The sequence below is a fragment of the Homarus americanus genome, unplaced genomic scaffold (assembly GCF_018991925.1).
Source record: "Homarus americanus isolate GMGI-L3 unplaced genomic scaffold, GMGI_Hamer_2.0 scaffold16022, whole genome shotgun sequence".
Taxonomy (NCBI): domain Eukaryota; kingdom Metazoa; phylum Arthropoda; class Malacostraca; order Decapoda; family Nephropidae; genus Homarus; species Homarus americanus.
Window position 1 is genome coordinate 1,267,501 of NW_024752245.1, and position 27,536 is coordinate 1,295,036.

Genomic DNA, 27,536 nt, shown 5'->3' on the forward strand with positions numbered 1-27,536 from the left:
TAGCACTGAGCGACACTCAAGAGAATATTACTTCCTGAACGAGTTACATATCTCTCTCTCTCTCTCTCTCTCTCTCTCTCTCTCTCTCTCTCTCTCTCTCTCTCTGTCAAAATACACACCTCTTAAACCTAACTTTCCAAGAGAGAGAGAGAGAGAGAGAGAGAGAGAGAGAGACTTGAGAGTTTGCTGGGAGAGGTAAATTCCCAGCTCTGAGTGAAAATCCAAGGCTTTACTGGGTTACTGTTATATCCTAGGAACTGTGCTTGGTGTGTGGTGCATTTATTGTAGTGAGGTGCGTAAAGGTATAACGTCTGTCTGTCTGTCTGTCTGTCTGTCTGTCTTGTCTGTCTTGTCTGTCTGTCTTGTCTGTCTGTCTGTCTATCTGTTTTGTCTGTCTGTCTGTAGCTCTTTGTTGTCTGGTGGTTGAAATTACATCGTCTAGTTTCTACGTTGTAAATCTTATCACTTACTGGAACAGGAAGAAGCTATTGTGGCTAGATTAGGTTAGGTTAGGTTAGGTTTCTGAATAGGGAGATTATATTGTACTGATTGTCTGAATGTATGTGTGTGTGTGTGTGTGTTTGTTGACATTGTTTGTGATTGTTATCCTGCAGTTACTTGTTTTGTGTTTGTTTGTATCTCGTGTTTACAATGGTGACGTGTGTTTGTTTTTCTTTTGTTTTTCATGTTAATAAATAATAATAATTCCATTGGTCTATTATTATGACTATGTTATTATTGTTGAGTTTATTATTATTATTATTATTATTATTATTATTATTATTATTATTATTATTATTGATGTTGTTGTTATTATCAATACAACTAACCAACACCAACACCACCACCACCACCACCACCACCAACCACCACCAACCACCAACACCACCACCACCACCACCACCACCACCAACATTCATAACACATACTAATAAAAAATAAATAAATAATTCTCTACAACTTAATACAATTCTAATGTTTATCTTCTGTATCTCCTAATATTTATCTTCTCTCTCTCTCTCTCTGTCTACAGCTTCCTCAAGTTGAAGCAGAAGGGAGCGAACTCAACGGCAGGCGATTCAGAGTTGAGAGCGGAGAGTCCCTGGGAGATAGAGATGAGGTAAGAGAGTTGAGTAGATGAGTAGGTGAACAGGTAGATGAACAGGTAGATGAGAAGGTAGATGAACAGGTAGATGAACAGGTAGGTGAACAGGTGGATGAACAGGTAGATGAACAGGTAGATAAAAGGTAGATGATTTAAGTAAAGTAGATGATTAAAAGAGTTAAAAGGTAAGTAAATGAGTATATATTTTAGCCAGGTAGATTATATAGAAGAGAGATAAGTAGATATAAGGTAGACAGAACAAGCGTAGGTAGATGTAGTGAGGATATTTAGTAGACGTAGAATAGAATAAGTAAATAAAGTAGATATTCTTGTCTACCTGGATGTTTGGTAAAGTAGATAATGTTACATAAGATGTTTATGTCTACGTATAGGTTAGCGAGGAAGTGAGGTTAAGGTATTTGATGTTTAGTAAATAAAATAAATAGATGTTTAATGCTGATGTTTAACTAGGGAGTGAATGTTAAGTAGATAATGTTAGATGTTTATGGTGTTTACATCTACGTATTGTTGACGAGGAATTGAGGTAAGATAATGATGTAATAATGTTTAAATTGATGTTTTTTTTATCAACCTAGATGTTTAATTATGATGTTGTGTTTATATAAAAAAGCTTGCCGCATGGAATGACAGGACCCAAACTGCTTATTGTAGCACGGAATAAACCTGCTTAAACTACAATACGATAATTAATAGTTCATAAAGGCTATTTTGTATTGGTCGTTCAGGGATATGACGTCATGTAAGGATTAGATAGATAGATAGATAGAGATTTAAATTTGGCTTTATAGTCGTATGAGTCGTAATAGTTGTTGTATGAGTCGTAATAGTTGTTGTATGAGTCGTAATAGTTGTTGTATGAGTCGTAATAGTTGTTGTATGAGTCGTAATAGTTGTTGTATGCAAAAATAATTGCAAATAATAATTGTAAAAAATAATTGTAAAAAAAAAAATAATTGTAAAAATATATGAAAAACACGAACGCAAATTTTTAAATACGATAAATAAAAAAGTTTACAAATATTAGATGCATAGTGGAAAAAATATACGTATGAAAATGGCTATTTGGCAACCATAGGATTAAAGCATTGCTCGCTGAACCGTGAGAGAGGGGCAGAGGGAGGGAGAGGGAGAGAGTGAGGGGCGGAGGGGGAGAGAGAGAGATAGAGTTAGAGAGAAAGAACGAAAAGAGACTGGAGGAGAGAGAGAGAGAGAGAGAGAGAGAGAGAGAGAGAGAGAGAGAGAGAGAGAGAGAGAGAGAGGCTTGAAATGAAATTGCCAGAAACATTCAGATGGCGAGAGTAAAAAGTAACGGTAGGGAGAGGGAAAGGGAGAGGGGGGTGGGAGATGAGAGAAGGAAGGGGAGGAAATTGCCAGGCTAGGTGCAGATGGGAAGGAGGGAAAAAGTGGATGGGAGAGAATAAAAGTGAGGTGGAAGGAAGGGGAGGAGAGGGGAACTAGTAGATGTAAGGAGAATAAGGGAGAAGTCGGGTACATGAGAGAGAGAGAGGGAGAGGGAGAGAGAGAGAGATAAGATTATACCCTGAACTTTTTTGAGAGCTACAGACAGACACACACACAGACGAATAAACAGAGAAAGTATCGAGTAACTGATACAAAGGAATAAGAGAAAGCAAAATAAACAATAAATTAGGAATAAACAAAGACAATAATTGATACATGGGTAACAGATACAAGTAAATAAAGAATAAATTGATAAACAGAATGAAAACAAAACACAGAGGAAGTAATTTACGTATCAAAGGGAGGAGAGGAAGAAGAGGGTTAAGCATTTGAGGGAATAAATGAGGTGGATAGGGGAGGATAATTAATAACAAGGGTGGAATCATTAAGGAATACAGATAATGAATAGTAATGAATAAGTAATAGGATAGAACAAGGGAGGTAGAGAGAGAGAAGGGTAGATAAAGGGAGGAAGCAATGAATAATAATAGGGAAAGAAGTAGCGTATGATAATAATGAATAAGAGAGATCAATGAATGAATATCTCTGTCTCTACATGTTCTCAAATTCAGTGAGAGATGAAGTGAAGATTGAATATTAATGAATAACGGATGGGAACAGGGGAAGGAAGAGGAAAAATGAGACTTAATCTATAAAGAATGAGAAGAGGAAGAGGAGAAGAGGGAGAATGGGGGAATGAAGTGTAAAATAAATTCCGGAATATGAAACTAGAGAATAAGGGGAAGTGTAGGAAAAAAGTGACTGATGATGGAGAGAATGAGAGTGAGAAGAGAGAAATGAGGAGGAGGGAGAGAAAAATGAGAATAAATGTAAAAAAAATGAGGAGGGGACTAGACTAATGTGTATGTGTGTGTGTGTGTGTGTGTGTGTGTGTGTGTGGAACTGATGCAATTTTAATAGATAAAATAAATTAAAAAATACAGTATTGTCTTTATAAAATACATTCATATATCAAAGAAATTCAATACATTTAGTACACTGTATACAATTGTAATATAAGAGAAAATACATAGCAAAATACATACAGATATACGTGTATATTTGTATTTCAAGTTATGAGATTGTTGAAATATATCCTCGTGTATAGTGTATAATGTTATTCATGTATACACTGCGGGCTCGTTAGGTTGTATGCTGAAGGTTTCTATACACACTGTTCAGTATTTTTTTTAACAGATATACTGCATAATTATACCAATGTAGTAATCGTGGAGAGTTCAGTATTGCTACATACATACATACATACATACATACATACATACATACATACATACATACATACATACATACATACATACATACATATATACATACATACATGCATACATACATACATACATACATACATACATACATACATACATACTGAGAGCTCGAGCTATAACTTAATATCATGAGAGGGGTGAGGGGGGGGAGAGGGGTGAGAAGGAAGGAAGGAGAGAAAATCAGAGAATATGTTAATCATTATCTTCCCACCTGTACATTCCTCTACCCCTACTTTAACCTCCCTCTCCCCATCTTAACCTCTACCTTACCTCCCCAAACCACCTCTCCTACCTCCCCACCTCCCCACCTCCCTCCCCATCACTCCACCCCACTCCACCTCCCTCTCTCCCACACTCCACCCCTCCAACAGAACCAAAATAAGTTACGGTGTGAGAGAGACGAGTAAAAATGGTCTTTGATCACACAGGCCTCCCCATCACGACCTAATGAACTAACTTTAAATATTCAGCGCCACTAACTAATTGTATCAGTACGTAAAGTGAGATTCCGGGATGTTTAGGACAAGAGAAGAGGGTAGTGAGGGTGGGTTGAGGTGGCTGAGGGTGGCTGAGGGTGGGGCTGAGGTGGGGTTGGGGTGGGTTGGGGGTGGTGAAGGTGGGTTGAGGGTGGGTTAGGGGTGGGTTGAGGGTGGATTACTTGGGAGGTGAGGAGGGAAGGGGAGGTGAGGGGAAGGGAGAAGAGAATAAGGAGAGAAGGGGATAGTTAAGGTAGAGGAGAAGAGAGGTGGAAAAGGAGGAGTGAATGGGGGAGGAAAGGGAGAGCTGTTGAGAGGGGAAGATGAGAAAGCAAAAGGAAAGAGAAAGGGAGACGTGAGGGGAAACGGATCAAAAGAGGATGAGAAGGAGCTAAAGGGAGAAGAAGAGAAAGGAGAAAAATGGAGACAAAAGGGAGAGGGAGGGGGAGGAAGCTGTGGAAGAAGTAAGAGGGAGGAAGAGAAGGAGGAAGAAGGTGGAGGAAGAATAGGAAGAGGAGGTAAGCCACTACTCATATTGTTGAGGAATAAAGAAGGAATAGAGTGAGAGACAAAGACAACACACACACACACACACACACACACACACACACACACACACACACACACACACACACAAACACACACACACACGAAGAAATAAAAAAAAACACCAGAAAACATCGATCATTTTCCTCCGTATTATTACCAGTTTAATTTATTTTTTTCCTCCTTGTTTATTTAATATCTTGATTTTTTCTTATTCTTCGTTTTTGTTTATTTTGGGGGATTTTTTCTTTTGTTTTTTTGCCTATTATTCATTCTTGTTTATTTATCATATTTATTGTTTATTTTCTACCTATTTCCTGACTCTCCCCATGAGGCTAATCTCCCCTTCCTCCATGAAGCGGGTGGACGGGCGGACGGGCGGGTGGATGGACGGGCGGGTGGATGGACGGGCGGGTGGACGGGAGGGTGAATGGGTGGGAGGACGGGAGGGCGGGAGGACGAGCGGGAGGAGAGGGTTGGTAGGGCTCGTGTTGATGAGACGTGCTCCTCACCCTCAGGTAATGAAGCAGGTGCTGTGTTACCTGGTCCTGTAGATATACCTGAGGGTAGGGGAGGGAGAGGGGAGAGGGAGGGGAAAGAAGGAGGGGAGGGGAAAAGAAAGGGGAGGGGAGGGAGGAGAAAGGGAGGAAGAAGGAGAGGGGAGGAAAAAGGGAGGGAGAGAGAGAAGGAGGGAGGGAGAGAAAGAGGGGAGGGGGAGAGAGGGGGAGGGCAGAGGGAGAGAAAGGGCTGATGATGGATGGAGAGGGAGGAAGGGAGGAGAGATGGGGGAGACAGGCTGTGATGGATAGGTGTAGGGAGATGGAGGGAAGGTGAAATGTATACAGGAATGGGAGATGAAATACTGTTATGGGGAGGAATGGGGGCAAAGTGAGGGAAACAGTTTAGGAAATGGGAAATAATTGGGAAGGGAAATGTAAGGAGGAACAAGATAATAGGAGAGAGGAAACGGAAAAAAATACTGGGGTAGGTTGGGAGGAGGAGATGAAAGAGGGCAGGGAGAGGGATGGGGGAGAGGGGCGGATGAAAGAGAGGGGGTGGGGGTGGAGGGGATAGAGCAGGGAAAGGGGAATGAAAGAGGATAAAAATAAAGATTGATGATGAGGGTGGTGGAGGTATTGAGAGAGAGAGAGAGAGAGAGAGAGAGAGAGAGAGAGCATATAATCCACATAAAGATAAAAATACCAGAATGAAAGAATAATTGAAACAAAATGAAGAAAATAGATCATAAAAAAAAACAACGAATGAAGAGACAGAGAAAATCAGTAATAAAGATAAAAACAAAACAAAATAGAATAACACAACGCAAAAAAAATAAACGGATGAAATAAATTACTTCCCATAAATCAAGATAAAAATAGAGAAAATAGAATAAATAAAGAATATACAAAAATAAAATTGCTACTAATACCCGATCGGCTGACTGACTCTTGCATGCAAATTAATGTAGGTGACAGATGTTGCATATGCAGTATTGAAGGGATTTAGTTGCATTCTTCGGTCTAGTGGGAGTGAAATCCACCGCTTACAGGGTCGGATTTTTTATTTTTTTTTTTCCCTGGCAAAGATCATCAGATTTACGGTTTAAATCCACAAGCGGATTAATCTGGACAAAGAGAAGAGAGAAATATTTGTGTCTCTTTTAATTAAAATTTGTGTTTTATTTTTTAAGTGAATTTTTTTTTTCAACAGATTATTAGTTGAGTTTTGAGACACACACACACACACACACACACACACACACACACACATTCCGGGTTACAGTGCCTCATATATTCAACAATAACAATTTCTCCTACATAAGACGAAACATTTTTCAAGTCATAAACAAATTCTGGTACGTGTGTTTCGGCCTTTTGTTTAGAGTACACGGAAGGCGAGGTCGAGTCTTCACAACATATCTTTGTCTCATGAACGACTAAGGGTTCATATTTTGGGGTTCGGAGTTGTCATGGAGTCAAAAATTTAAGGGTTCAAACTGAGAGAGAGAGAGAGAGAGAGAGAGAGAGAGAGAGAGAGAGAGAGAGAGAGAGAGAGAGAGAGAGAGAGAGAGAGAGAGAGAGAGATTTTCTTTATTCCGCCTCCAAAATAATGATATACTCCCAAGAACCTTTCATTCACCACGCTTTAGTTCACCACACACTACCACACTCACCACACCACACACACATACATACACACACACCATTAACCTCACTACATCACCACACCTTCCCACCAAAACAAACACACACACACACACACACACAGCGTAATCTCAATAAAACAAGTATCGGGGCAGAATAATTTAGTAGAGGGTAATACTGTGTCGAGGAGGGAACTCACCTGGGGGAGGGGGCTCACTGGGGAGGGAGGAGGGCTTTCACGTATTCACCAGCTGTTAACTCGTGTGTCTTCGAAGCAGTCGCACATGACTATTTGTTAACTCTGTGCTGCTCTTGAACACGCTCATTATGATGTGTGTGTGTGTGTGTGTGTGTGTGTGTGTGTGTGTGTGTGTGTGTGTGTGTGTGTGTTTAGGTTTTTAATGATATGTTTGTATGTTTGAATATATTTTATCTTATAATTTTAGCTTTTTATTAATTTTCTTTGTACAAATTTGAGTCTTTTTATGTATGTATGTATGTATGTATGTATGTATTTATGTTTGTTTGTATGTATTCATATATGTATGTATTCCTTTGTACTGTGTCTGGGTCTTCTACTGTGAACGAATATTTAACGAGAGGAAAATAACGAGAAATTTTCTGTATAACTTCCCCGTCTCTCTCTCTCTCTCTCTCTCTCTCTCTCTCTCTCTCTCTCTCTCTCTCTCTCTCTCTCTCTCTCTCTCTCTCTCTCTCTCACATACACGACCTATTCTTCCTCCTACCTTCTTTTCCCTCTCACCCCCATCCTCACAATCTTCCTCCTCCCCACCACCCCACCAACCCCACCCACCCACCCACCACACCCACCCCACCCACCCCACTCACCCAGGCAGCATCACCCCTCCTCTCCATTTAAACATTCTTTGAGCATATGTCTGCAAACGTCTTGACGGTTTACTACACAAACTCCTCCTTCATGGCTTGTAAACTTCCCACGTGCTGTGTCTTAACTCCTCTTGATACACCTCAGAGAACACACTTGATACACCCCTCCCTCCCCTACTCAGTTACACTTACACAAGTATACATGTTAAGAGACAACCCCCACCCTCTTCTCCCCCTCCCTCCCCATCTACGGTATGCAATTTTTTTATATATTTTTTGGTGTACAGGAATAATCTTTGTGTGTGTGTGTGTGTGTGTGTGTGTGTGTTAATTTCAGTAAAGATAAGTAACGAATGATAAACAATGAATTTTTTTGTTTATGTGAAATGAAAAAAAATCATAATTGTCACCAAAGTTAATATTTTCTCAGACAACTTTTTATTCATATCTATTTACTATTCATATTTTTTTTCTTTCCTCTCTATGTATACTTTCTTTATATCTCTCTATGTATATTTCATTTAAAGGGGAAATAATACATATCCGATTCATTCTCACTCCGCCGTATACATGCTTCAGTCGCTGGCAATGTATACGCTTTTACACACACACACACACACACACATACACTGGTTCAATGGGCTTAAATTCTCATGATATTAGGATTAAGTTCCAGTCCTTATGGGTTGAGAATTTAATGGACCCCCCAAGCTTAATGGTTAGGTTAGGTTAGGATAGGAATGCATCTTTATTTACAGCTGATTCTTTTCCCCAAGTTCTCAACCTCCCCACAGCTCAATAAGACTCCTCCCCCTTTCTTCCTCCCCATTGCAGTAAGACTCTCCTCTCCTCCCTATATCTCCCTAAGCCTCCTCTCTTCTCCCCAAACCTCAGGACGATTCTCCCCCTCTCTCCCCACACCTTAGCAAGACTCTCGCCTCCCTTCCTTCCTTCCCCTCCCTTCCCTTTCCCTTCCCCCTTCCTCCTCCCCTTGCTGCACTAGTTAGGAGCCATTAAAAATTTTCGGCGTTATCAGAGGCGTACATACCATACGCTCAGAGGTGGGAAGGGGATGGGAGGGGAGGATGAAAGGGAGAGGAGAATGAGAGAGGAGGGGAGGGTAAGAGGGAAAGCTGGCTGAGCAGGTTGGGAGAGAAAATTGAGAGGAAAATGTGGAAGGGAAGGAGGGAAGAAGACATATGGAAGGGATGGAAGGGGGATGTGGATGCGGAGAGTGAGAGAGAGAGTAGCTAAAAGGAAAGTTGATGGTTGGTGGGACGGGAGAATGGTAGGGGTAGATGGGAGAGGAGAATGGGAGGGGTTGATGGGAGAGAACGGAAAGGTCTTGGTATATTTCACCCACCATTACACAAACTAATACACATAGATTACTACCTACCTTTCCCACATCATCATTCCCTTCCTTTTCCAGTCCTCTGTTCGTCACACCAATTGTCCTCTGTTCCACCTATGCTGCTCTTCCCTATTCCATTGAACAATTTCTATTTATTAACTGTATTACCACCTCTCTATTCCACTAAATATCTCCTACCCCATTCCACTACCTTCTACCCTATTCCACGAACTTCCATCCCATTCCACTTCCCTACCACCCACCCCCACCCTCCACTTTCCCAACCTCCATTCCACTACCCTCCCCATTCTACTACCCCACCCCCTCCCCATTCACCCCACTCCCACCCCCACTCCCCATTCACCCCACTCCCCATTCACCCCACTCCCCACAAACTGTCAGACAATATGCCTCATTTGTAGTGTCCCCTCCTCCCAGTTGCCGCTCGACAAAATATTCTCCTGAAAATGTCGAATCGAACGCAACCAAATAACTCTGTTGTCTTCTGCTCACACGAATTTTATTTTTTTATTTTTATTTTTTTATTTTTTTTGTAATTTAAGAATGAATCGTAAGCTGTATTTTTTTCCACGGGTCAGATTTATTTTTATTGTTTTTATTTTTTTAGGATTTTATTTTTATTTTTACTTTTCAGTTTTTTTATTTATTTTTATTTTATTTGTATTTATTATCTTAAGGAAATGTAAGTGAATCATAAGTAGTTTTTTCTCTATCGGATGAATTTCTTTTTTCCGATTTTTTGGGGGGCAATTTAACAGAATATTAAAATTGTTCTCTCCTCTTTCTACCTCCTCCCTTTATTCTTCCTCACCTTTCTCTTCCTCGCCCTCTTCTTCCTCTCCCCTACTCCTCATCCTCCCTCCCTCTCCTCCTCCTCCTCCCCTTCCTCCTCCTCCTCCCCTCCTCCATACACACACAGGGGGAATGAAAAACACAATTGGCAGAGTTTGAACATCGTGTTTTGTTACTATATATTTTGTTGGGTCTTTTGGTTTACTCTTGAATGTAGTTGGCGTCGCTAAGCGGATTAAAGGTTTTGGGTGGGTGGGGGTGGGTTGGGGAGTTGGGGTGGGTTGGGTGGGCTTGAAGGGTGGGTGAGAGGGGAGGTGTTCAGGGAAGGAAAGGAGGGAAGGATTTAGATTACATATACTAGGTAACTTGAGTAGACAGGTAGATTACAGGTATTAGTAAAGATAAAGAAAGATAATAGAGATAAAATAATGAGATATTTGAATGTAAGAAGAAATAAAAAGAAAAATATTTAAAGAAAAACAGATAAACGTACGACAGGAGATAAAAAAAAAGAATAACTGAAAAAACAATAAAAAGAAGAATAACGATAAAACAAAAACATAAATAATAAAACTAAAAAATAAAGGAAAAACAGAAAAAAAATTAGACACACAAATAAACTCAGAAAGACAAATTGAATACAAAAAAAATGAAGAAAAAAAGTAGAATAAAATCAAGACTAAATTGAATATCTATATAAGAATTAGGACAATAATGAGACCCTGAATTAGATCTCGTAACGCAATCACCTCACAAATTACGTGTGATTGTAGCAACGTCTGGTGGTGATTTATTTTGACGAGGGAAAGCGTTCGATCCCATCTTAAAACTCTGTGGGAATGTGTTTTTTTTAATTCAGTTTACTTTAATAATAATAATAATAATGATGATGATGATGATAATAATAATGTTGAAGACCAATTAATTATAGGGAATTAGTTACGTATAATTATATCATTGGATTATATTCGTAGTGGTTATCAGTGTATTACCCCCCACCACCTCTCTCCCCCCCCCACCACCTCTCTCCCCCTCCCCTCCCCTCACATCCCTCCCTACCCCCCTCTTCCCTCTCATCCCCTCTCACACATTCCCCTCCCTCGTGACCTGAGTGCGTGTCGGCTTACTGAAGGCCTGAAAGAGTCTCAACCTGACGCACTCTACCTGTTGTTCTTTGTGTGTGTGTGTGTGTGTGTGTGTGTGTACTTTGTTTCGTTTTTAAAAGTTTTTCAACTTTATTTTTTATAACATTATCTAACAACATCAAATATATTAACTATATAGAGAAATAAGTATAAGATTAGGTTAGGTTAGGTTAGGTCAGGTCAGGTCAGGTCAGGTCAGGTCAGGTCCTGTGCGTGAGTTACCCGCATCGGAATATTTATAAGGTAAATCTTCCCGGTTGAATAAATTAGTCCGGTTAACTAATGCATTACAATATTTAAAGCGTAAGTCTTTCCCGGTGATTTGTATGCGTAATTACCTCACCAAAAAAAAAAAATAATACTGTAACTTTTTCCCAAAGTATTTTCCTGGTACTCTCGTCTGCGTAACGATCGTATCAAAATATTGTCCTAATTCGGGTGATGAAATATATATATATATACGAGAGATTAAACAAATTGGATTTTTTCCTGATTTTTTTAATGAAATTTATTCATATTTTGCAATTAGTGAGGAGATAGATAAAGAATATATACTCTAAAAGGGTTAACACCTCGAGATGGGCGGGTGTATAGCCGATAAACTTATCTACATGAGAATTAAACTTTGTAGCTTAGGTAAATATGTTTAAGAAAAGTGGTCTAGTGTCTTAAAGCTATTGTTTACCCTTGCTTAAGTATACATGAGAATTGCTTTTAGATATAGAATTTTATTAATAGAAAACATTGGCTTCAGTAGGCCTAAGGAAATTTATATTAAGTTCTCATATAAACATAATTGGTTATATGTAATTTGTATATATAAACAAGGCATGAATTAAGCACCTACATAAACTATAAACCCCTGGTATATAATATAAAGCACAATAAATTAACCTGGATATATAATGGATGGTGTTGCTTTTGTATTTTGCGTAAAGTATAAGCTATATTATATGTATGTCTGCACAGTGCACAATATTAAACCTTTGTATTGGAATTTTGTATTATAAATTGGACTCAGTTTACCTGTGTTAATTAATTAGTGTATAAATATCCCGTGAGAAATAGATAAACAGGTGTATTTATTGTAAGATTATTATATAAACATAATATGAATGTAGAGCTTATGTGTATGGTGATGTATGACACCATTATGACACCATTATGACACCATTATGACACCACGATGCCAACTGTACGATAACACTATGACAACACACTATGACAACACAATACCAACGCACTATGCCCGCACTGTATGTACTATTAGTTGCTTCATCTGCCTCACGCCTTGTATGCCATTGCACCATATGTCACAAGCAGCTGTTGTAGTGTAAACAACTTAACCAAACACTAAGTTATATATTTCTAAGTGCTGGCAGATATACCGTCAGAGCTGAGATATACCGTCAGAGCTGAGATATACCGTCAGAGCTGAGATATACCGTCAGAGCTGAGATATACCGTCAAAGCTGAGATATACCGTCAGAGCTGAGATATACCGTCAGAGCTGAGATATACCGTCAGAGCTGAGATATACCGTCAGAGCTGAGATATACCGTTATAACATGAAATTCTATAACTAAACCTTTTAATACTAACCTGAGTATACTGGAATATCTTTTTAAAGTATGAGATATATTTGTAGTAGCATATATACCACTGGAAATTATAATCAAGTTTGTAGAGCCAAAAATCATAGCATATCACACTGGATTGTGACCCTTGACGGTATTTTAGATAAAGGTATAATATTATGTTGCGATAATTTAGAGTCATTAATGAAGTCTGCTGTAGAGTCACGCTTGTTTAGACTATTTACAGCTTATATATATATAGTGTTAGCATGAACCGTTAATTAAAGGTGATTAAAGGTGTGTATGTAGTGTAAATTAGTACCTCTTAGGGTCCTAGATTTTCCAATACTACTTGATGTAATTTTTCTTCCAACCTGAGGATTGAGAGAACGCGTCTAACTAGTAGATTCTCAGTACAATAATATGATTACCTGAAGTTTAGACACCCTAGCTTATTCACCTGAAGATTAACCACCCTAATGCTAAACTAAACTAAGGTTAATTATCCTAATCTCCAGATAGCGTTAGGGGAGGTTAATTTAAAGGTGAAATAAGCTAAGGTGTTTACTCTTCAGGTGACTTCAATGTTGATGCCTTTCTCTCAGGTGAAGTAGTTTGATGCGTTGTCACATCACTGGTTCGGAGAGAAGTGTTTGACAGGTGTTTCCTTGAGGGCCTAGGACTACCATCCCGGGCGTGAGAGTGTCAGTCCAGCCCTCAGCCAGACCGAGTTATGAGAGAGTGCAGTCAAATGGGCCCCTTGTCCCTTAACAGGTCCCAGCCCTAAGAGGTTCCCATCTAAGCATTAAGATTACAGGCAATTAGGATTTGGGGGCCAACTTATAATAGAGCTTGTTTAGGGCCCACTGGGGGTCCACTTGACCAGTCACCATAAAGAGTCCATTACTGGGTGTCTTGCTGAGGTCATGGAGGAACTATTCTCTCTTGTCTGGAGGTGAGAGAAGGTGGTGTGACGAATGAGAGAACTTGTTTCATTTAGTCATTATGGTGAACAGAACAGGACACATGTCTCCTTCCCCCAGCGGAGCCGGCAGCAGCAGCAGCAGCAACAACAACAGCAGCAGCAGCTGCAGCAGCACCAACAGCAGCAGCTGCAGCAGCACCAACAGCAGCTGCAGCAGCAGCACCAACAGCAGCAACAGCAGCTGCAGCAGCATCAGCAGCACCAACAACAGCTGCAGCAGCAGCAGCACCAGCAGCAGCACCAGCAGCAGCACCAACAGCAGCACCAACACCAACAGCAGCACCAGCAGCAGCACCAGCAGCAGCACCAACAGCAGTACCAACACCAACAGCAGCTGCAGCAGCAACACCAACAGCAGCTGCAGTACCAACACCAACAGCAGCTGCAGCAGCAGCACCAACACCAACACCAACAGCAGTACCAACACCAACAGCAGCTGCAGCAACAACACCAACAGCAGCTGCACCATCAACAACAGCAGCAGCACCAGGACCCCCAGCCACACCCTTCAGTGCTCGACTATCGGAGATCCTCCTCCAGACAGGTGTGTTCATGTGTCCGATACTTGGCGTCCACACACCTGCCGCCACGCCCACCACACAACTGCCGTCACGGGCATCATGCACACACACACACACACACACACCTGCTTTCACGTCCACTTGTCATGAATTTATCCCGTGTTTTATTTATCATACTTATCGAATTAAATGTCTTAGATTTTTCAGCCTTTATTATTATTATTATTATTAGTATTATTATTAGTGTTATTATTATTATTGTTGTTGTTGTTGTTGTTGTTGTTGTTGTTGTTGTTGTTGTTATAACTGTCACTGCAGCAGGACACTCGCTGGAGGGTCTGTGTACCCCCAACACATTATCTCCGTTATCAACCAGACACTCATTAGGCGAGTCATGGCCGCATAACATTCAGCTCACTTTATTTCTAACCTTAAATTACATGATGGTATTTTATCAGGTGTTTATAAGCATGAAACCACCAAAAGGTAATTTTTATTGATTGTTAATGTTAGTGATATACAGTATGTTTAATTTTTAATTCTTATCTTATAGGTGTTATATATGGTATGTGTGTTAGTGCTGTGTTTCCTTGTATCTGTGAACATCCATTTACAGCGTTTGTATATCGTTATTAATGTGTTGTGTTTAAAGTGAAGTATTCTAGGTCTTCTTACTACACACACACACACACCGACAACCTTCCCCTGCTACAACTTTAAGCGACTGAACCTCAGCAACAATACGACCGACATTGGACGACACATAGCTTGACTTGACGTATTCCAAAGTTTACACACACAAAGTCAGAATAGTTATGTTGGTAACTATACACAGATATGAGGTAAAGTTAGGGAATCAGGCATAATTGGAAGGAATTAGGGAAGTAAAGAAGAGGAATAAATGAGGAATAAGAAGGAATGCTTGAAGGGACTTGTAAAAAATAGATGTTTATTTTTTTTTAAGCAATCGTGAATCCCAGACGCTTATTTCTCTCTGTTTAATAAATACAAAATATATCAACACATCTTAATATTATATTTGATTTAATTATACAAAAATATTATTATTTTATTCTTATTGCATATATTTGTCATTATCACCAACAAATTCGACAGTCACCATTAATTATCGAGTCATATTCAGTCATTATCGTTTCTTAATTACAATCACGACAAGCAATAACACTTATTTCCGAGTCATATACAATCAGTAATCTTTTTCACTATCTACTAATCTTTTTCACTATCCATTAAGTGGATAAACTACACCATCTTAACATCCACCAAAAGATAACAAACAATTAATCTCGACACATTCCTTTCCCATGAGACAGTTTGGTGTGGTACAGAATTTGACACCATAATCCAACCACCAGAACCAAGGCCCAAACTGGTTAGTGTGTGTGTGTGTGTGTGTGTGTGTGTGTGTGTGTGTGTGTGTGTGTGTGTGTGTGTGTGTGTGTGTGTGTGTGTGTGTTTTAGTCACTTGGTTTTAGTTCAACCTAACACGAACGACGTCATCATCCTGTTCTTCTTCTTTCTGTGTTATTCTCTATCTCTTTCATCTTTCTCCTTTATACTTCTCTCCCATTTTTTATCCTCTAGCTTTCTCTTTTCCTCCTCCCCTCCCTCTCTTCCTACCCCCTCCCTCCCTCTATTCCTTTCCTCCATTTTCCGCGTGTGTTAATCTTTCTTCTCCTTTTCCTCTTACGACACATAAGGATATCTCTCTCTCTCTCTCTCTCTCTCTCTCTCTCTCTCTCTCTCTCTCTCTCTCTCTCTCTCTCTCTCCTCTCTCTCTCTCTCTCTCCTCTCTCTCCCACCCGTTCCTTGGTCTTCCTCAAACTCCACTTTCTCCTCCCATCCTCCTCCCACTCTCCCAAACCCCTCCTCCCACTCCCCCTCACCCCTCTCTCCCCCTCCCCTCCTCACCCCAACCATATTAGTTAATTACAACACCTGTAGTTTATAATAAATATACAGAAGAGTTGGCAACTGAACATACATGATATTTTTATGATGTACAGTACAATTTGCTAATGTGATTTGCCTTCCATAAAATAGACACAGAGTTGTTCACGTTTTTTTTCTGCCTGTGTGTGTGTGTGTATGTGTGGGTGTGTGTGTGTGTGGGGGTGTGTGTGTGGGGTGTGTGTGTGTGTGGGTGTGTGTGTGTGTGCGTGTGTGGGTGTGTGTGTGTGGGTGTGTGTGTGGGTGGGTGTGTGTGTGTGGGTGTGTGTGTGTGGGTGTGTGTGTGTGGGGGGGGATAGGGGGATGTAAATGTATGTATTTCTTTGTTTGTATGAATTTCTTTTATGTTCGTGTTTCTCGATTTTTTTTTGTCCATGTGTGGAAATGTATGTTAGTTTCCATGCATGCATAAAGATTTGTTGGTTTGTCTGTTAGTGCGCGTGTGTATGTGCGCGTGTTTGTGTGAAATTATTACATGTATGTATGTATGTATGTATGTATGTATTTATGTATGTATGTATGTATGTATGTATGTATGTACAGATATGTATACTGCTCACGTATGTCAAAGTGAATGGATATACAAAATATGTTCAGGCATAACGAGCATATTTCTCTCTTGATCGTTCGTTTCGTGTGTGTGTGTGTGTGTGTGTGTGTGTGTGTGTGTGTGTGGTCTCCCTCCTAGCAGCCTTTAGCGTGACCTGTTTTTTTGCCCTCCACTTCTCTTCCTTTGTTTTTTGTTCCTACGTTGTAGTTCTTCTTCTGGGTGTAGCTGTGTGTCAGACTTTTACTGTTATTGCTGCAATTGCCGAGGCTCTTCCTTTACCAATTCTTGCCTCTCTCCACCTACACACACACACACACACACACACACACACCTATGTTTACGTCCATGATTCAATACCATTAAAACGCTTTTCCAATTCGCTATTAGTCGGCATGTGAGAGAGAATATTCAACACTCTCATAACTCGGCTCTTTCCCCGACATAACTCGGCATTTCCCCGTCGTGTTAATTCTACTATATTTATGAAGGTATGTTTACATATATCCCGGCACCTGTATATATTCATACTATTATTAATTTACTGTATATTTTAGACCTATTTTCTTTATTTTTTTATCATACATACATACATACATACATACATACATACATACATACAAACACTTTTATTCATCTTTTTGCAGGTGTGGACGGTAGTAAACATTAGCAGGTGTAGAACAGAGTGATAGGTGTGTAGTAAATTAACCATTGATAGGTGTGGAGTAGAATGATGATTGAGAATGACCATTGACAGGTGTGGAGTAGAATGATCATTGAGAGTGACTGTTGACAGGTGTGGGGAAGACTGTCAGTTGCAGGTGTGCTAGCCAGCCGTCAGACGAACCCAACCTGTCTATCACCAGTCATTCTCAGATATGTCAGTCAACCTGTCAGCAGCCCATATGTGATATTTTCCCTGCATCCCACGCTACCATGTGTGTGTGTGTGTGCGTGCGCGCGCTAGAGAAGTAATCGAAACGGTTTTAATCGTTCCTGACCACCACGAATACGAATAATGTAAAAACGAACGTCCTCAGTGGTATAATTTCGTAGATCGTATGTCTATATGGTGTTATATATCGTCTCTAAATATTACCTACATAACCTAGGCCTATTTCACTGTAGAATAAACCTCTACATTAAGTTTTACCACTGTAGTAACATTTTAGCTTTGGCACGATGGTATATTGCCTATGTAGTGTAGGTAGTTAAAGTTTCAGTCATTAGTTAGAATTGAAATAAGTAATCAACAATTCGTCATCCACCACCAACAACACAACTCGTCATCCACCACCAACAACACAACTAGTCATCCACCACCAACAATACAACTAGTCATCCACCACCAACAACACAACTCGTCATCCACCACAACAACACAACTAGTCATCCACCAACAACACAACTCGTCATCCACCACCACCAACAACACAACTCGTCATCCACCACCAACATGTACCACCAACACACAAGTCATCACCACCAACAACACAACTCGTCATCACCACCACCAACAACACAACTCAAGTCATCCACCACCAACAACACAACTCGTCATCCACCACCAACAACACAACTAGTCATTCACCACCAACAACACAACTCGTCATCCACCACCAACAACACAACTCGTCATCCACCACCAACAACACAACTCGTCATCCACCACCACCAACAACACAACTCGTCATCCACCACCAACAACACAACTCGTCATCCACCACCAACAACAAGCACAACTCGTCATCCACCACCAACAACACAACTCGTCATCCACCACCAACAACACAACTCGTCATCCACCAGTTACTCACATTTACACTATTTCCGGCTACCAAATGAAAACCTCTCTGCTGTTAAATTTCCATCCAGCAAACAATAACATTTCTATGACATGTTATCAGGTAATGCTTTAGTTCACGTTGATATTGAGGTGGACAGGTAGACTACACAATTTACAGGTGTCAATCATGATGATGGAGGGTGACGTAAGAAAGAGGATTGACATTTGATTTATGGCAGGCAATTCTCTTACAAGTGACCCCTGACTTTATCCTGGTGTGTGTGTGTGTGTGTGTGTGTGTGTGTGTGTGTGTGTGTGTGTGTGTGTGTGTGTGTGAGCAATTGCCTTCAGGTAGCAGACACAGGTGACACAGGTAGGACACAGGTAATCCTAGGATTTTGTTGTGTAGGGCAGAGGTGACAGATGTCCGGCCTAGTTATTACTCACACTATGCACGTGTAGGTTAGGTAAAGGAGAGACAGGTGAGTTAGGCCAGTATCTCTCTCTCTCTCTCTCTCTCTCTCTCTCTCTCTCGTGTTAAAGGAAATGAGAAACGGAAAGGATGTTGTAATATATGGAAGAGAAGAACATGATAAACAATGATAGATAGATGTGGGTGTTGAGAAAATGGGAAGGGAGAGGGATGGAAGACTGGCATAGAGAGAGGGACAGGATATGTGAATGGAAGAAAGGACGGATTAGGAAGACGGAGAGAAGATGGAGTAATAGAAAGAGGAATAGGTAAGAAGGAGGAAGAGGAGAGAGAAGGAGGAAGGAAGGCGAGGTAGAGAGTGAGAGAGGAGGTGTCAGTAAGAATAAAAGGAAGAGAAGGAAGAAAAAATAGTGAAGAATGAAGAGAGAGAGAATAGGAAGATAACTAGTGATGGAAGAAGAACGAAGAGGAGGAGAAATACGGAAAAATAGTGAAGGTGTGAGAGAGAGAGAGAGAGAGAGAGAGAGAGAGAGAGAGGGGTGTCAGAAAGGACTCAAGAGAAGCTGTTAGTGTAATTGACATGACAGCTACAGGACATTCAGTTCAACACTCAATCATTACTCTGACGAAAACGACACAACTCTTGGGAAAAAGATGATGGTGATGATGGTGATAGTGATGGTGATGATGATGGTGGTGATGATGGTGATGGTGATAGTGATAGTGATGATGATGGTGGTGATGATGGTGATAGTGATGGTGATGATGATGATGGTGAGGATGGTGAGGATGGTGAGGATGGTGATGATGATGATGGTGATGGGGGTATGAGGGCTGACCGTAAAACCCTCTCCACTCTGAATGATTTAACACGCGTGGGATACCCCCCCTCTTTCACGCCCTCAATCTCTCGTCAAACAAAACCCATAATACCTTTTATGTCATCAAACCTGGAGTCTTAAGTATTGCAACACAAGGAGAGAAAACAACACTTGTATATTCGTGTATATTCTGTATGTTATTTCCCCATTTCTAATCCCTCTTGTGTATAATGTATTTCGATATATACACTAGTATTTTTTTTCCTTTTTTTTTTTAACAATTTTGGTGTTATTTTATGTTCGTATTCTTAATATTTCTTTTGATTTATCCCGTTTCTGTTATTGATAGATTCCTTCATTTGGTTTACACTGTAGTTTAGGTTTAATTTACACACAGGTTTAATTCTTATCTGTGTGTGTGGTATCTTTTGTGTTTATGGTAATAGTGATTAACGATGCTAGTTGAGACGAATGTTTAGGAGTCGTTTAGTGAATTAATTTAGGTTGATTTATAAAAGGTTTGTGTTAATAGTTTAGTGAGATGTTGTGTTAGAATTTGTTGGAGTGTTTTTGTTTTTGTTTTTGTTTGTATTTTGTTTGCTGTCTGTCTATCTGTCTATGTCTCTCTGTCTGTTTCTCTCTCTGTCTCTTCCACCTTCACCCCTCCTCTTCCACCACCTCCCCACCACCACCTCCTCCTCCTCAACCACTACCGCCACCCCACCTCCTCCTCCTCTTCCTCCTACTCCTTGACTCCTACAGACAACCTGAGATGACAGAACCCTGAGAGAGGAGACGTAGAGGAAATACTAACTACTTTTAATTTCCTGTCGGGTGGGAAATTTAAACTGTCTTAACTTGTTAGCACAGGATGTTATACCGTGGGTGATATGGGGTGAGTTTCCTGTTAGCTTCCGAGATGAATTAAAAGTTAGAGTTTTCCTTTTTCTCTTGTACGTGAGAAAGAGATAAGGAAAAGTGTAAGATAAAAGGAGAATGGAGTAATGAAATGAAGGAGGAAGGGAAGAGATTTGTAAAGGAGAGAAATGAGGAAAGTGATAGAGAAGAGATGGGAGGATAGTCGTTTGATAAAAGAAGGGGATAGAGAGATGAGAAGGAAATACGTATATTGGAAGAGGGGAAGAGAGAGAGAGAGACAAGAAGGAATATATCATATATCTGTCTGTCTGTCTGTCTGTCTGTCTGTCTGTCTGTCTCTTTCGCAATACCATAAATTCATCACCACCACTTTCACCACCACAAACAGACTAATAAAACAGACCTTCTCTCACCACCATCATCATCATTATCATCATCCAACTCTAGTATATTGAAATAGCCAATTTTAGCCCCGGAAAAAACAAAAAAATATATTTACCTGTGTGAGAACATTTTACGTTTCACGGTGAATGAAATATTTGCGATAAAATTCTAATGTTTGATGTTAATAATATTATACAGATTATTTTCCTCTGACTCATCTACTAATGGGGTTCCCTAAGCTTTTTTTTTTTTGCCTATTTTTTGTTTTTTTTGAAACCTTGATGTTAGGGAAGAAAGATATATGTTTTAATGGGTTTAATTTGTTTTTATTCGGGGGGGTTTAATATTCTCGGTGAAATTAATGTACGAAAGCTCACTGTTAGTTAAACCAGAAAGTCTTTAATCAACTTATGAAATTGATGCCGAGGTAGTTTGTGTAATACCAAATTGCATTAACATATTATACGATTCTCTTCTTCCTTTTTTTTCAATTACCGTAATGTTATCGCCACAAGAAGTATGATAACTTTGTTGTTAGTTAAGGTGAGTTTAGCCTGTGTTGTGTTCACGTATTTTAGATAGGAAAATGATTGACCTGACGATGATCATTTAGGAAAATATTAGTTAGTGATTATAATGACATTTGACAGTTATTGTGGTGAAAAGTTATAATACTGACAAATTATGTAAATGACAATGTATAATGTATAATGATGCTATGAATGACAATGACAATATTTATCCTTAATTAAGATGAGAAATGCAACATAACAACAAATATGTCAATAATAATAATAATAATAATAATAATAATAATAATAATAATAATAATAATAACAAAAGCAATAATAACAAATTCACCAATAATGATAATGATAATAATGGCTATAATGATAATGACTCAGGTAGACACTGTACACACGCTCAGAATATCAGGTAAGCGCGTCCTCCCTAATTAGAAAATCGTAAAATACTGCCACATCACTTAATTACACTGCTGCTGTTGCTAGAGTCATTACGTAAATTCAACTCATAATTCCAATTTCATATCTAGAACTGCCGTGATTAATTAAACGCTCATGAGAAAATTCAACTTAATATTCTCAAACGCTAGTGAGTTTGTCTTCCATACCAAGTGCAGTTCACAGTCGTATATATCTACCTGTCGTTATATCGTTTATTAATGAATGGGAGTATTAGGCGCAGGTTAATTTGCATGATGGAACACCTGGTTGATTGCATTAATGTGCTATGTCGTTTAATTTTGAGTCTTTGTTTGTTTTTGTCGTTTGTGAATCCTCCATATAACGGATTTTGATTTAATGGAATAATGTTTTACGTATTGTCCGTTAAAAGGAGGTTTCTTATTTAGCAGACTTCTATTTAGCGGACTTTCGTCATATATGAAGTTAATCTCAGGACTTTGATATAAAACTATAGAGATATGTTACGGGACAGGTAATACCTCAGTACACCTGTTAATTAAAAACCTTATCATCACACTAACCCAGAGACAGGTATGTAGGCCTCTTGTTAACGTCATGTACTCGTTATTAACCTGGAATGAGTAGTAACAGGTGGTAATAACGATGGTATAACGAGTGTGGCCTGGATAATGAACCTTCCTATGCTCCTATTGGCTATCTGAGGGTAATGACGTCATTTGTTTACGTGGGTGAGGGTGGGGGGAGGTACGAGGAAATGTGAACAAGTTATGAAAATAAAGGAACAAATTTTAGGACTGGGGGGATTAAACAGAATTTCGACTCTGAGTAAGAGAGGCGTAAAGGTCAAAATAGCATATTCACATTTAAATCTTTCAATAAAAAAAAATATATTAACTCGACTCGTAAACAACTGGATTATATACGATGTAAAAAAAATAATAAAAATAAAAATAAACATGCAAATAGTTTATATATATATATGTATGTATAAATGTGAAAGGTAAACATTGCTGTGGTTAATTAAATTCTCAAAACACAGTCAGATACAGAAAAGGTCAAAGGTCACAGGTAGGTCAGTACTACATGGTCTAAAGCATAAACTGTATTTAAGGGGATAAATTAGATCAGGGTTTCATGTATAAATCTTAATTATGGTGAGTTTTTGTGTCATTATTCACTTATGTTTTGAGTTATTTCTCTAATTTTAATATGAGTGTTATTGTGATTCATTAGTGAGTCATTTGTTATCGTGTCTGTTATCGTGAGTTCAGTGTTATCTTGTTGACATGAGATATTTAAATATTTTCTCGAGGATTATTTACGTATGAATCTTGAGACGCAAATTGTATTGACGTTAAAACCCTATGTACTCAAAGTGTACTAATATGTGATTCTTTACACGGAATATGTACTCATGAGTGAACCAATATACTCAAAAAGTACTAATATGTGATTCTTTACACGGAATATGTACTCATGAGTGAACCAATGTACTCAAAAAAGTACTAATATGTGATTCTTTACACGGAATATGTACTCATGAATGAACCAATGTACTCAAAATGTACTCGTGTCATGAGATAGAAAGGAACCCCATCACTCCGTCCCATCAAAAGCTTTTACCCCTTTACAAAGTTTGGGTAAATGTCGTTAAAGCTTTCCCCTCTCTTCGTCGCCAGCTAGGCCTTTTCCCCTCAGAGGACCCGGCCCGCCTTTCTCTCCCCTCGCCCACACTAAGTAACTCCTCGAGGGGCCACACCGACGTTCCCTCACCCCTTCCCTGAGAAAATTGGCCCTGAGAACCCCTAGGTGAGACACTGTAAAATTGATGTCAACTTGCCTTTGATAGTGTGGAGGAGAGGATGATGTGTGGCTCTAGATGAATTTCCCAAGGGTTAAGGGGGGGGGGGTGTAAAGGGGGGAGGGATAAAGGGGTAAAGTGAGGAGGGAGGGGAGATGTTAGTGAGTGGAGGGAGGGAGGGGGTTGGTAAGTGATGGGAAATGATTTAGTGGGGGGAAGGGGAGGGGAAATGGGTGAATGAGTGGAAGAAAGGGGGAAGGGGTGAGTGAAGGGAAAGGGGATAGTGGTGATAAAATCGTTTCATGACTTTAACTCACTCACTCACTCACTCACTCACTCACTCATTCACTCACATTTTTATTGACTGATTCACTTATTCATTTTCTCAATGACTGATAATTATAAATGATTTCTGTTGTAAGTAACTATTTTTATTATAAGTAACCAAGTTAATTATAAGTAACCAAAGGGCATTATAAGTAACTATGTTGAATATAAGTAACTTTTTATTGTAAGTAACTATTTTTTATTTTAAGTAACCAAGTTAATTAGAAGTAGCCATATTATTTATAAGTACCTATGTTGATTATAACTAACCAAAGTGGGATTATAAGTAACTAAAGTGGGATTATAAGTAACTAAAGTGGGATTATAAGTAGCTATGTTGATTATAAGTCGCCATGATGCGTATACCAAGACGTAATTTAAATAAGCACTTTGGTAGTGTTCTCCCAGGAGTCACATTCATCATTCTGCTTACAAGATCAAGCCAAGGTAACACCTGCCTTCCTACCTCCTCTTCCTCCTCCTCCTCCTCTTCTTCTTCTTCCTCCTCCTCTTCTTCTTCCTCCTCCTCCTCCTCCTCTTCTTCTTCTTCCTCTTCATCTTCCTCTTTTTCTTCCTCCTCCTCCTCCTGTCCTTCCTCATCATTCTCTTCTACTTCCTCGTCCTTCTCCTCCTTGTAATCTGCCTCCTCCTCTTCACCACCATCATCTACGTCTTCTTCCTTCCTCCTCCTCCTCCTCGGGGATGTGTCGCAAGTTGGGTCGGTATGGTGGAGGTTATCCTGGGTGGCGTCCCAACTTGAGATATTACTTATTTTACCGCTTGACAGTTTATCGGGAAGACGCTGAGGGAGAGAAGGTTATAGTGTTGGAGGGAGGGTGAAGGGAGGGAGGGAGAGAGGATGGAGGGAGGGTGAAGGGAGGGAGGGAAGGGTGAAGGGGGGAGGAAGAGTGAGGGATGGGGAATAAGGGAGGGTGAACATTCCTCTCATCTATGGCCACCCCTCTCATCCCATCCACCCCTCTCATCCCATCCACCCCTCTCATCCCACCCACCCCTCTCACCGCATCCATTCCATGTAGTCAGCCAAGCATAAGGAACAGAGCCAGACACGTCATCTTACAGCCTGACACCTTCACGTTCTCTACCACTCCTTGTTCTCTACCTCCCTCTCCCTGTTCTATAATATATCTAGAACCCATCAGAGGCACTTTAGAAACCGCTGTGTTCTTTAAATGGCTCCGTTGATGTTCTCTACCCATTAATTACCGTCTCAGGTATTTTAGAAACCACTATCAACACCACTCACCCTTCCTCTCATTCTCCCTCTCATATGAACACCCCTCTCACTTTCCCTCTCATTATCCCTCTCATGTGATACAGACTACTGAAAATAATCTGATAATTACAACGAATTGGGTCGAGTCTGCTAACGACCTAACTAGCTCTGAGAACTGTGCCTTGTGTACCGCAGGGGGGGGGAGGGAGAGGAGGGGTTAAACGAGCTTACATAACCCCTTAATTCCAATTTCCTTATCTAATGGGGTCTAATTGCTCTCCATTATCCTAGAGTAAACGTTGTTCCTCTTGTGTTTAGGAAGATTAGATTAATTTCGCTATGTAATATTTTTTTTTTTTTGGTGCTGTAATATCCAAGGTTTGTATTTTAAGTGGATATAAGGATTGGATTGAGGAATTTGATAAAGTTAGTTAGTCAGTCAATCAGTCGTCCACTCAGTCAGTCAGTCAGTCCATTCAGTCAGTCACTCAGTCAGCCAGTCCACGTATTAGATTCCCCATGAGAACAAGAAGATCATATGTACAACTTGATCTGAACAGTATTTATCTAATGTGTATGTAACTCTTATACTCAAAACATACATACATACATACTTACATACATTCATACATACATACATACATACATACAGTATGGGTGTAGCAGGTACCCAGGCAGGACTATACAAGCACCAAAATAGTTTAAATAAAATATTGGATTTGTTGGACGGGTTAGTTAAAGCTTCCCATACTGGCCCCCCTTGATGCTCACCAAGTACTCTTAATCTCCACCAATCAAAAGCAAGCACCATCAAATCAACCAATCACGTATAGTATAACAAAGTGATCCCCCCTCTATCCCTCTGTAAGCTTATCGGATTGGTTGACAAATTTTAGCGTAATATTTTTTTTTTAAGTGAAAAAAGTGATAATGCCGCTAATTGTTATTGTATAAGCGATTACATTGGCGACGCTTATCCCCTTACACTCGCTAGGCTAATTGTTTTAAAGTAATTAGATAGATTGATAATTATTAGTCGAATTATGTGTAAACAAAAATAAAAGACTTGTGAATTGTCTGAATATTAGATTGTGTAGTTTATTTTTCTTCTGGTGAGTAGATGTTTATGAGCTAACCTAACCTGACCTAACCTAACCTGACCTAACCTAACCTGACCTAGCCTAACGTAACTTAACCTAACCTCACTTTACCATCCCTCCTTCCCCAGCTTCTCCTTCCCTCCTTTCCCCTCTCCTCTTTCCCCCTCTCATCTTTCCCCCTCTCCTCTTTCCCTCCCCTTTACTCCTTCCAATCGTTCCTCTCCCCTTCCTCCCTCTCTTCCATCCCTTCCCCCTCTCCTCCTTCCTTCTCCCTCTCCCCTTCCCTCCCCCATCTCCTCCCTCCCTCCCCCTCCCTCCTCCCTCCCTTCCTCCCTCACCTCATCTCATCACTACTAATCTCAACTTTAGTCCCAGATCAGATTCTCTCAGCTCACAATTTTAGTTTACCTGGGTGAGATGAGAGAGATGGGTGTTAGCATAGAGAGATGAGGAAGACAATGGGAGATGGACTTGCTAGTTGAGGAATGAACGTAGAGAAGTCTTTGTCGAGTTTGTGGTCGTGTTTAGAGGTCGTAGAATGGATAGTGGATGGATGGGAGTTCTAGATGATGTTGATAAGATAAGGATAGGGAAAATATTAACGTGGGAGAGGAATTTAGGGGAGAAATTCAATCAGCATAGGACGGTTCATTCGCTTCGTCACTCACTCGCTCACTCAGTCACTCACTCACTCACTCACTCACTCAAGATGGGAATTCCCCAAAAAATCATGGACAGGTAACCTAGGAGGCGTCACAGGTAAAAGTTGAACGTCCGCTTGAGGAGAAGTTTGGTATGCAGACCATCATGGCAGAGCCGACCACCGCATCATGAACAGTCACACACACACACACACACACACACACACACACACACACACACACACACCTACCTACCTCTGTCTTGACTTGTGATATAGAGATCAGACGAAGACGGAACCTAACCTAACCTAACCTAAACCTAACCTAAACCTAACCTAACCTAACTTGACCTAGATGACATTATCAACTCATCACCTTC

At 40.1% G+C, this 27,536-nt stretch overlaps 1 protein-coding gene across 3 annotated transcripts in view; it reads left to right on the plus strand.

Annotated features, from left to right (window-relative positions):
* Positions 1-27,536, plus strand: part of LOC121855003 (GTPase-activating Rap/Ran-GAP domain-like protein 3) — a 332,851-nt gene that overhangs the window by 103,962 nt on the left and 201,353 nt on the right. For 2 of the 3 annotated variants that reach the window (XM_042349827.1, XM_042349828.1), the window contains exon 3: positions 1,034-1,120. In XM_042349827.1, the coding sequence (XP_042205761.1) occupies positions 1,034-1,120 (87 nt within the window). Of the gene's footprint in view, positions 1-1,033; positions 1,121-14,165; positions 14,307-27,536 lie in introns of those variants that run through there. The other variant, XM_042349829.1, reaches the window with a different exon arrangement.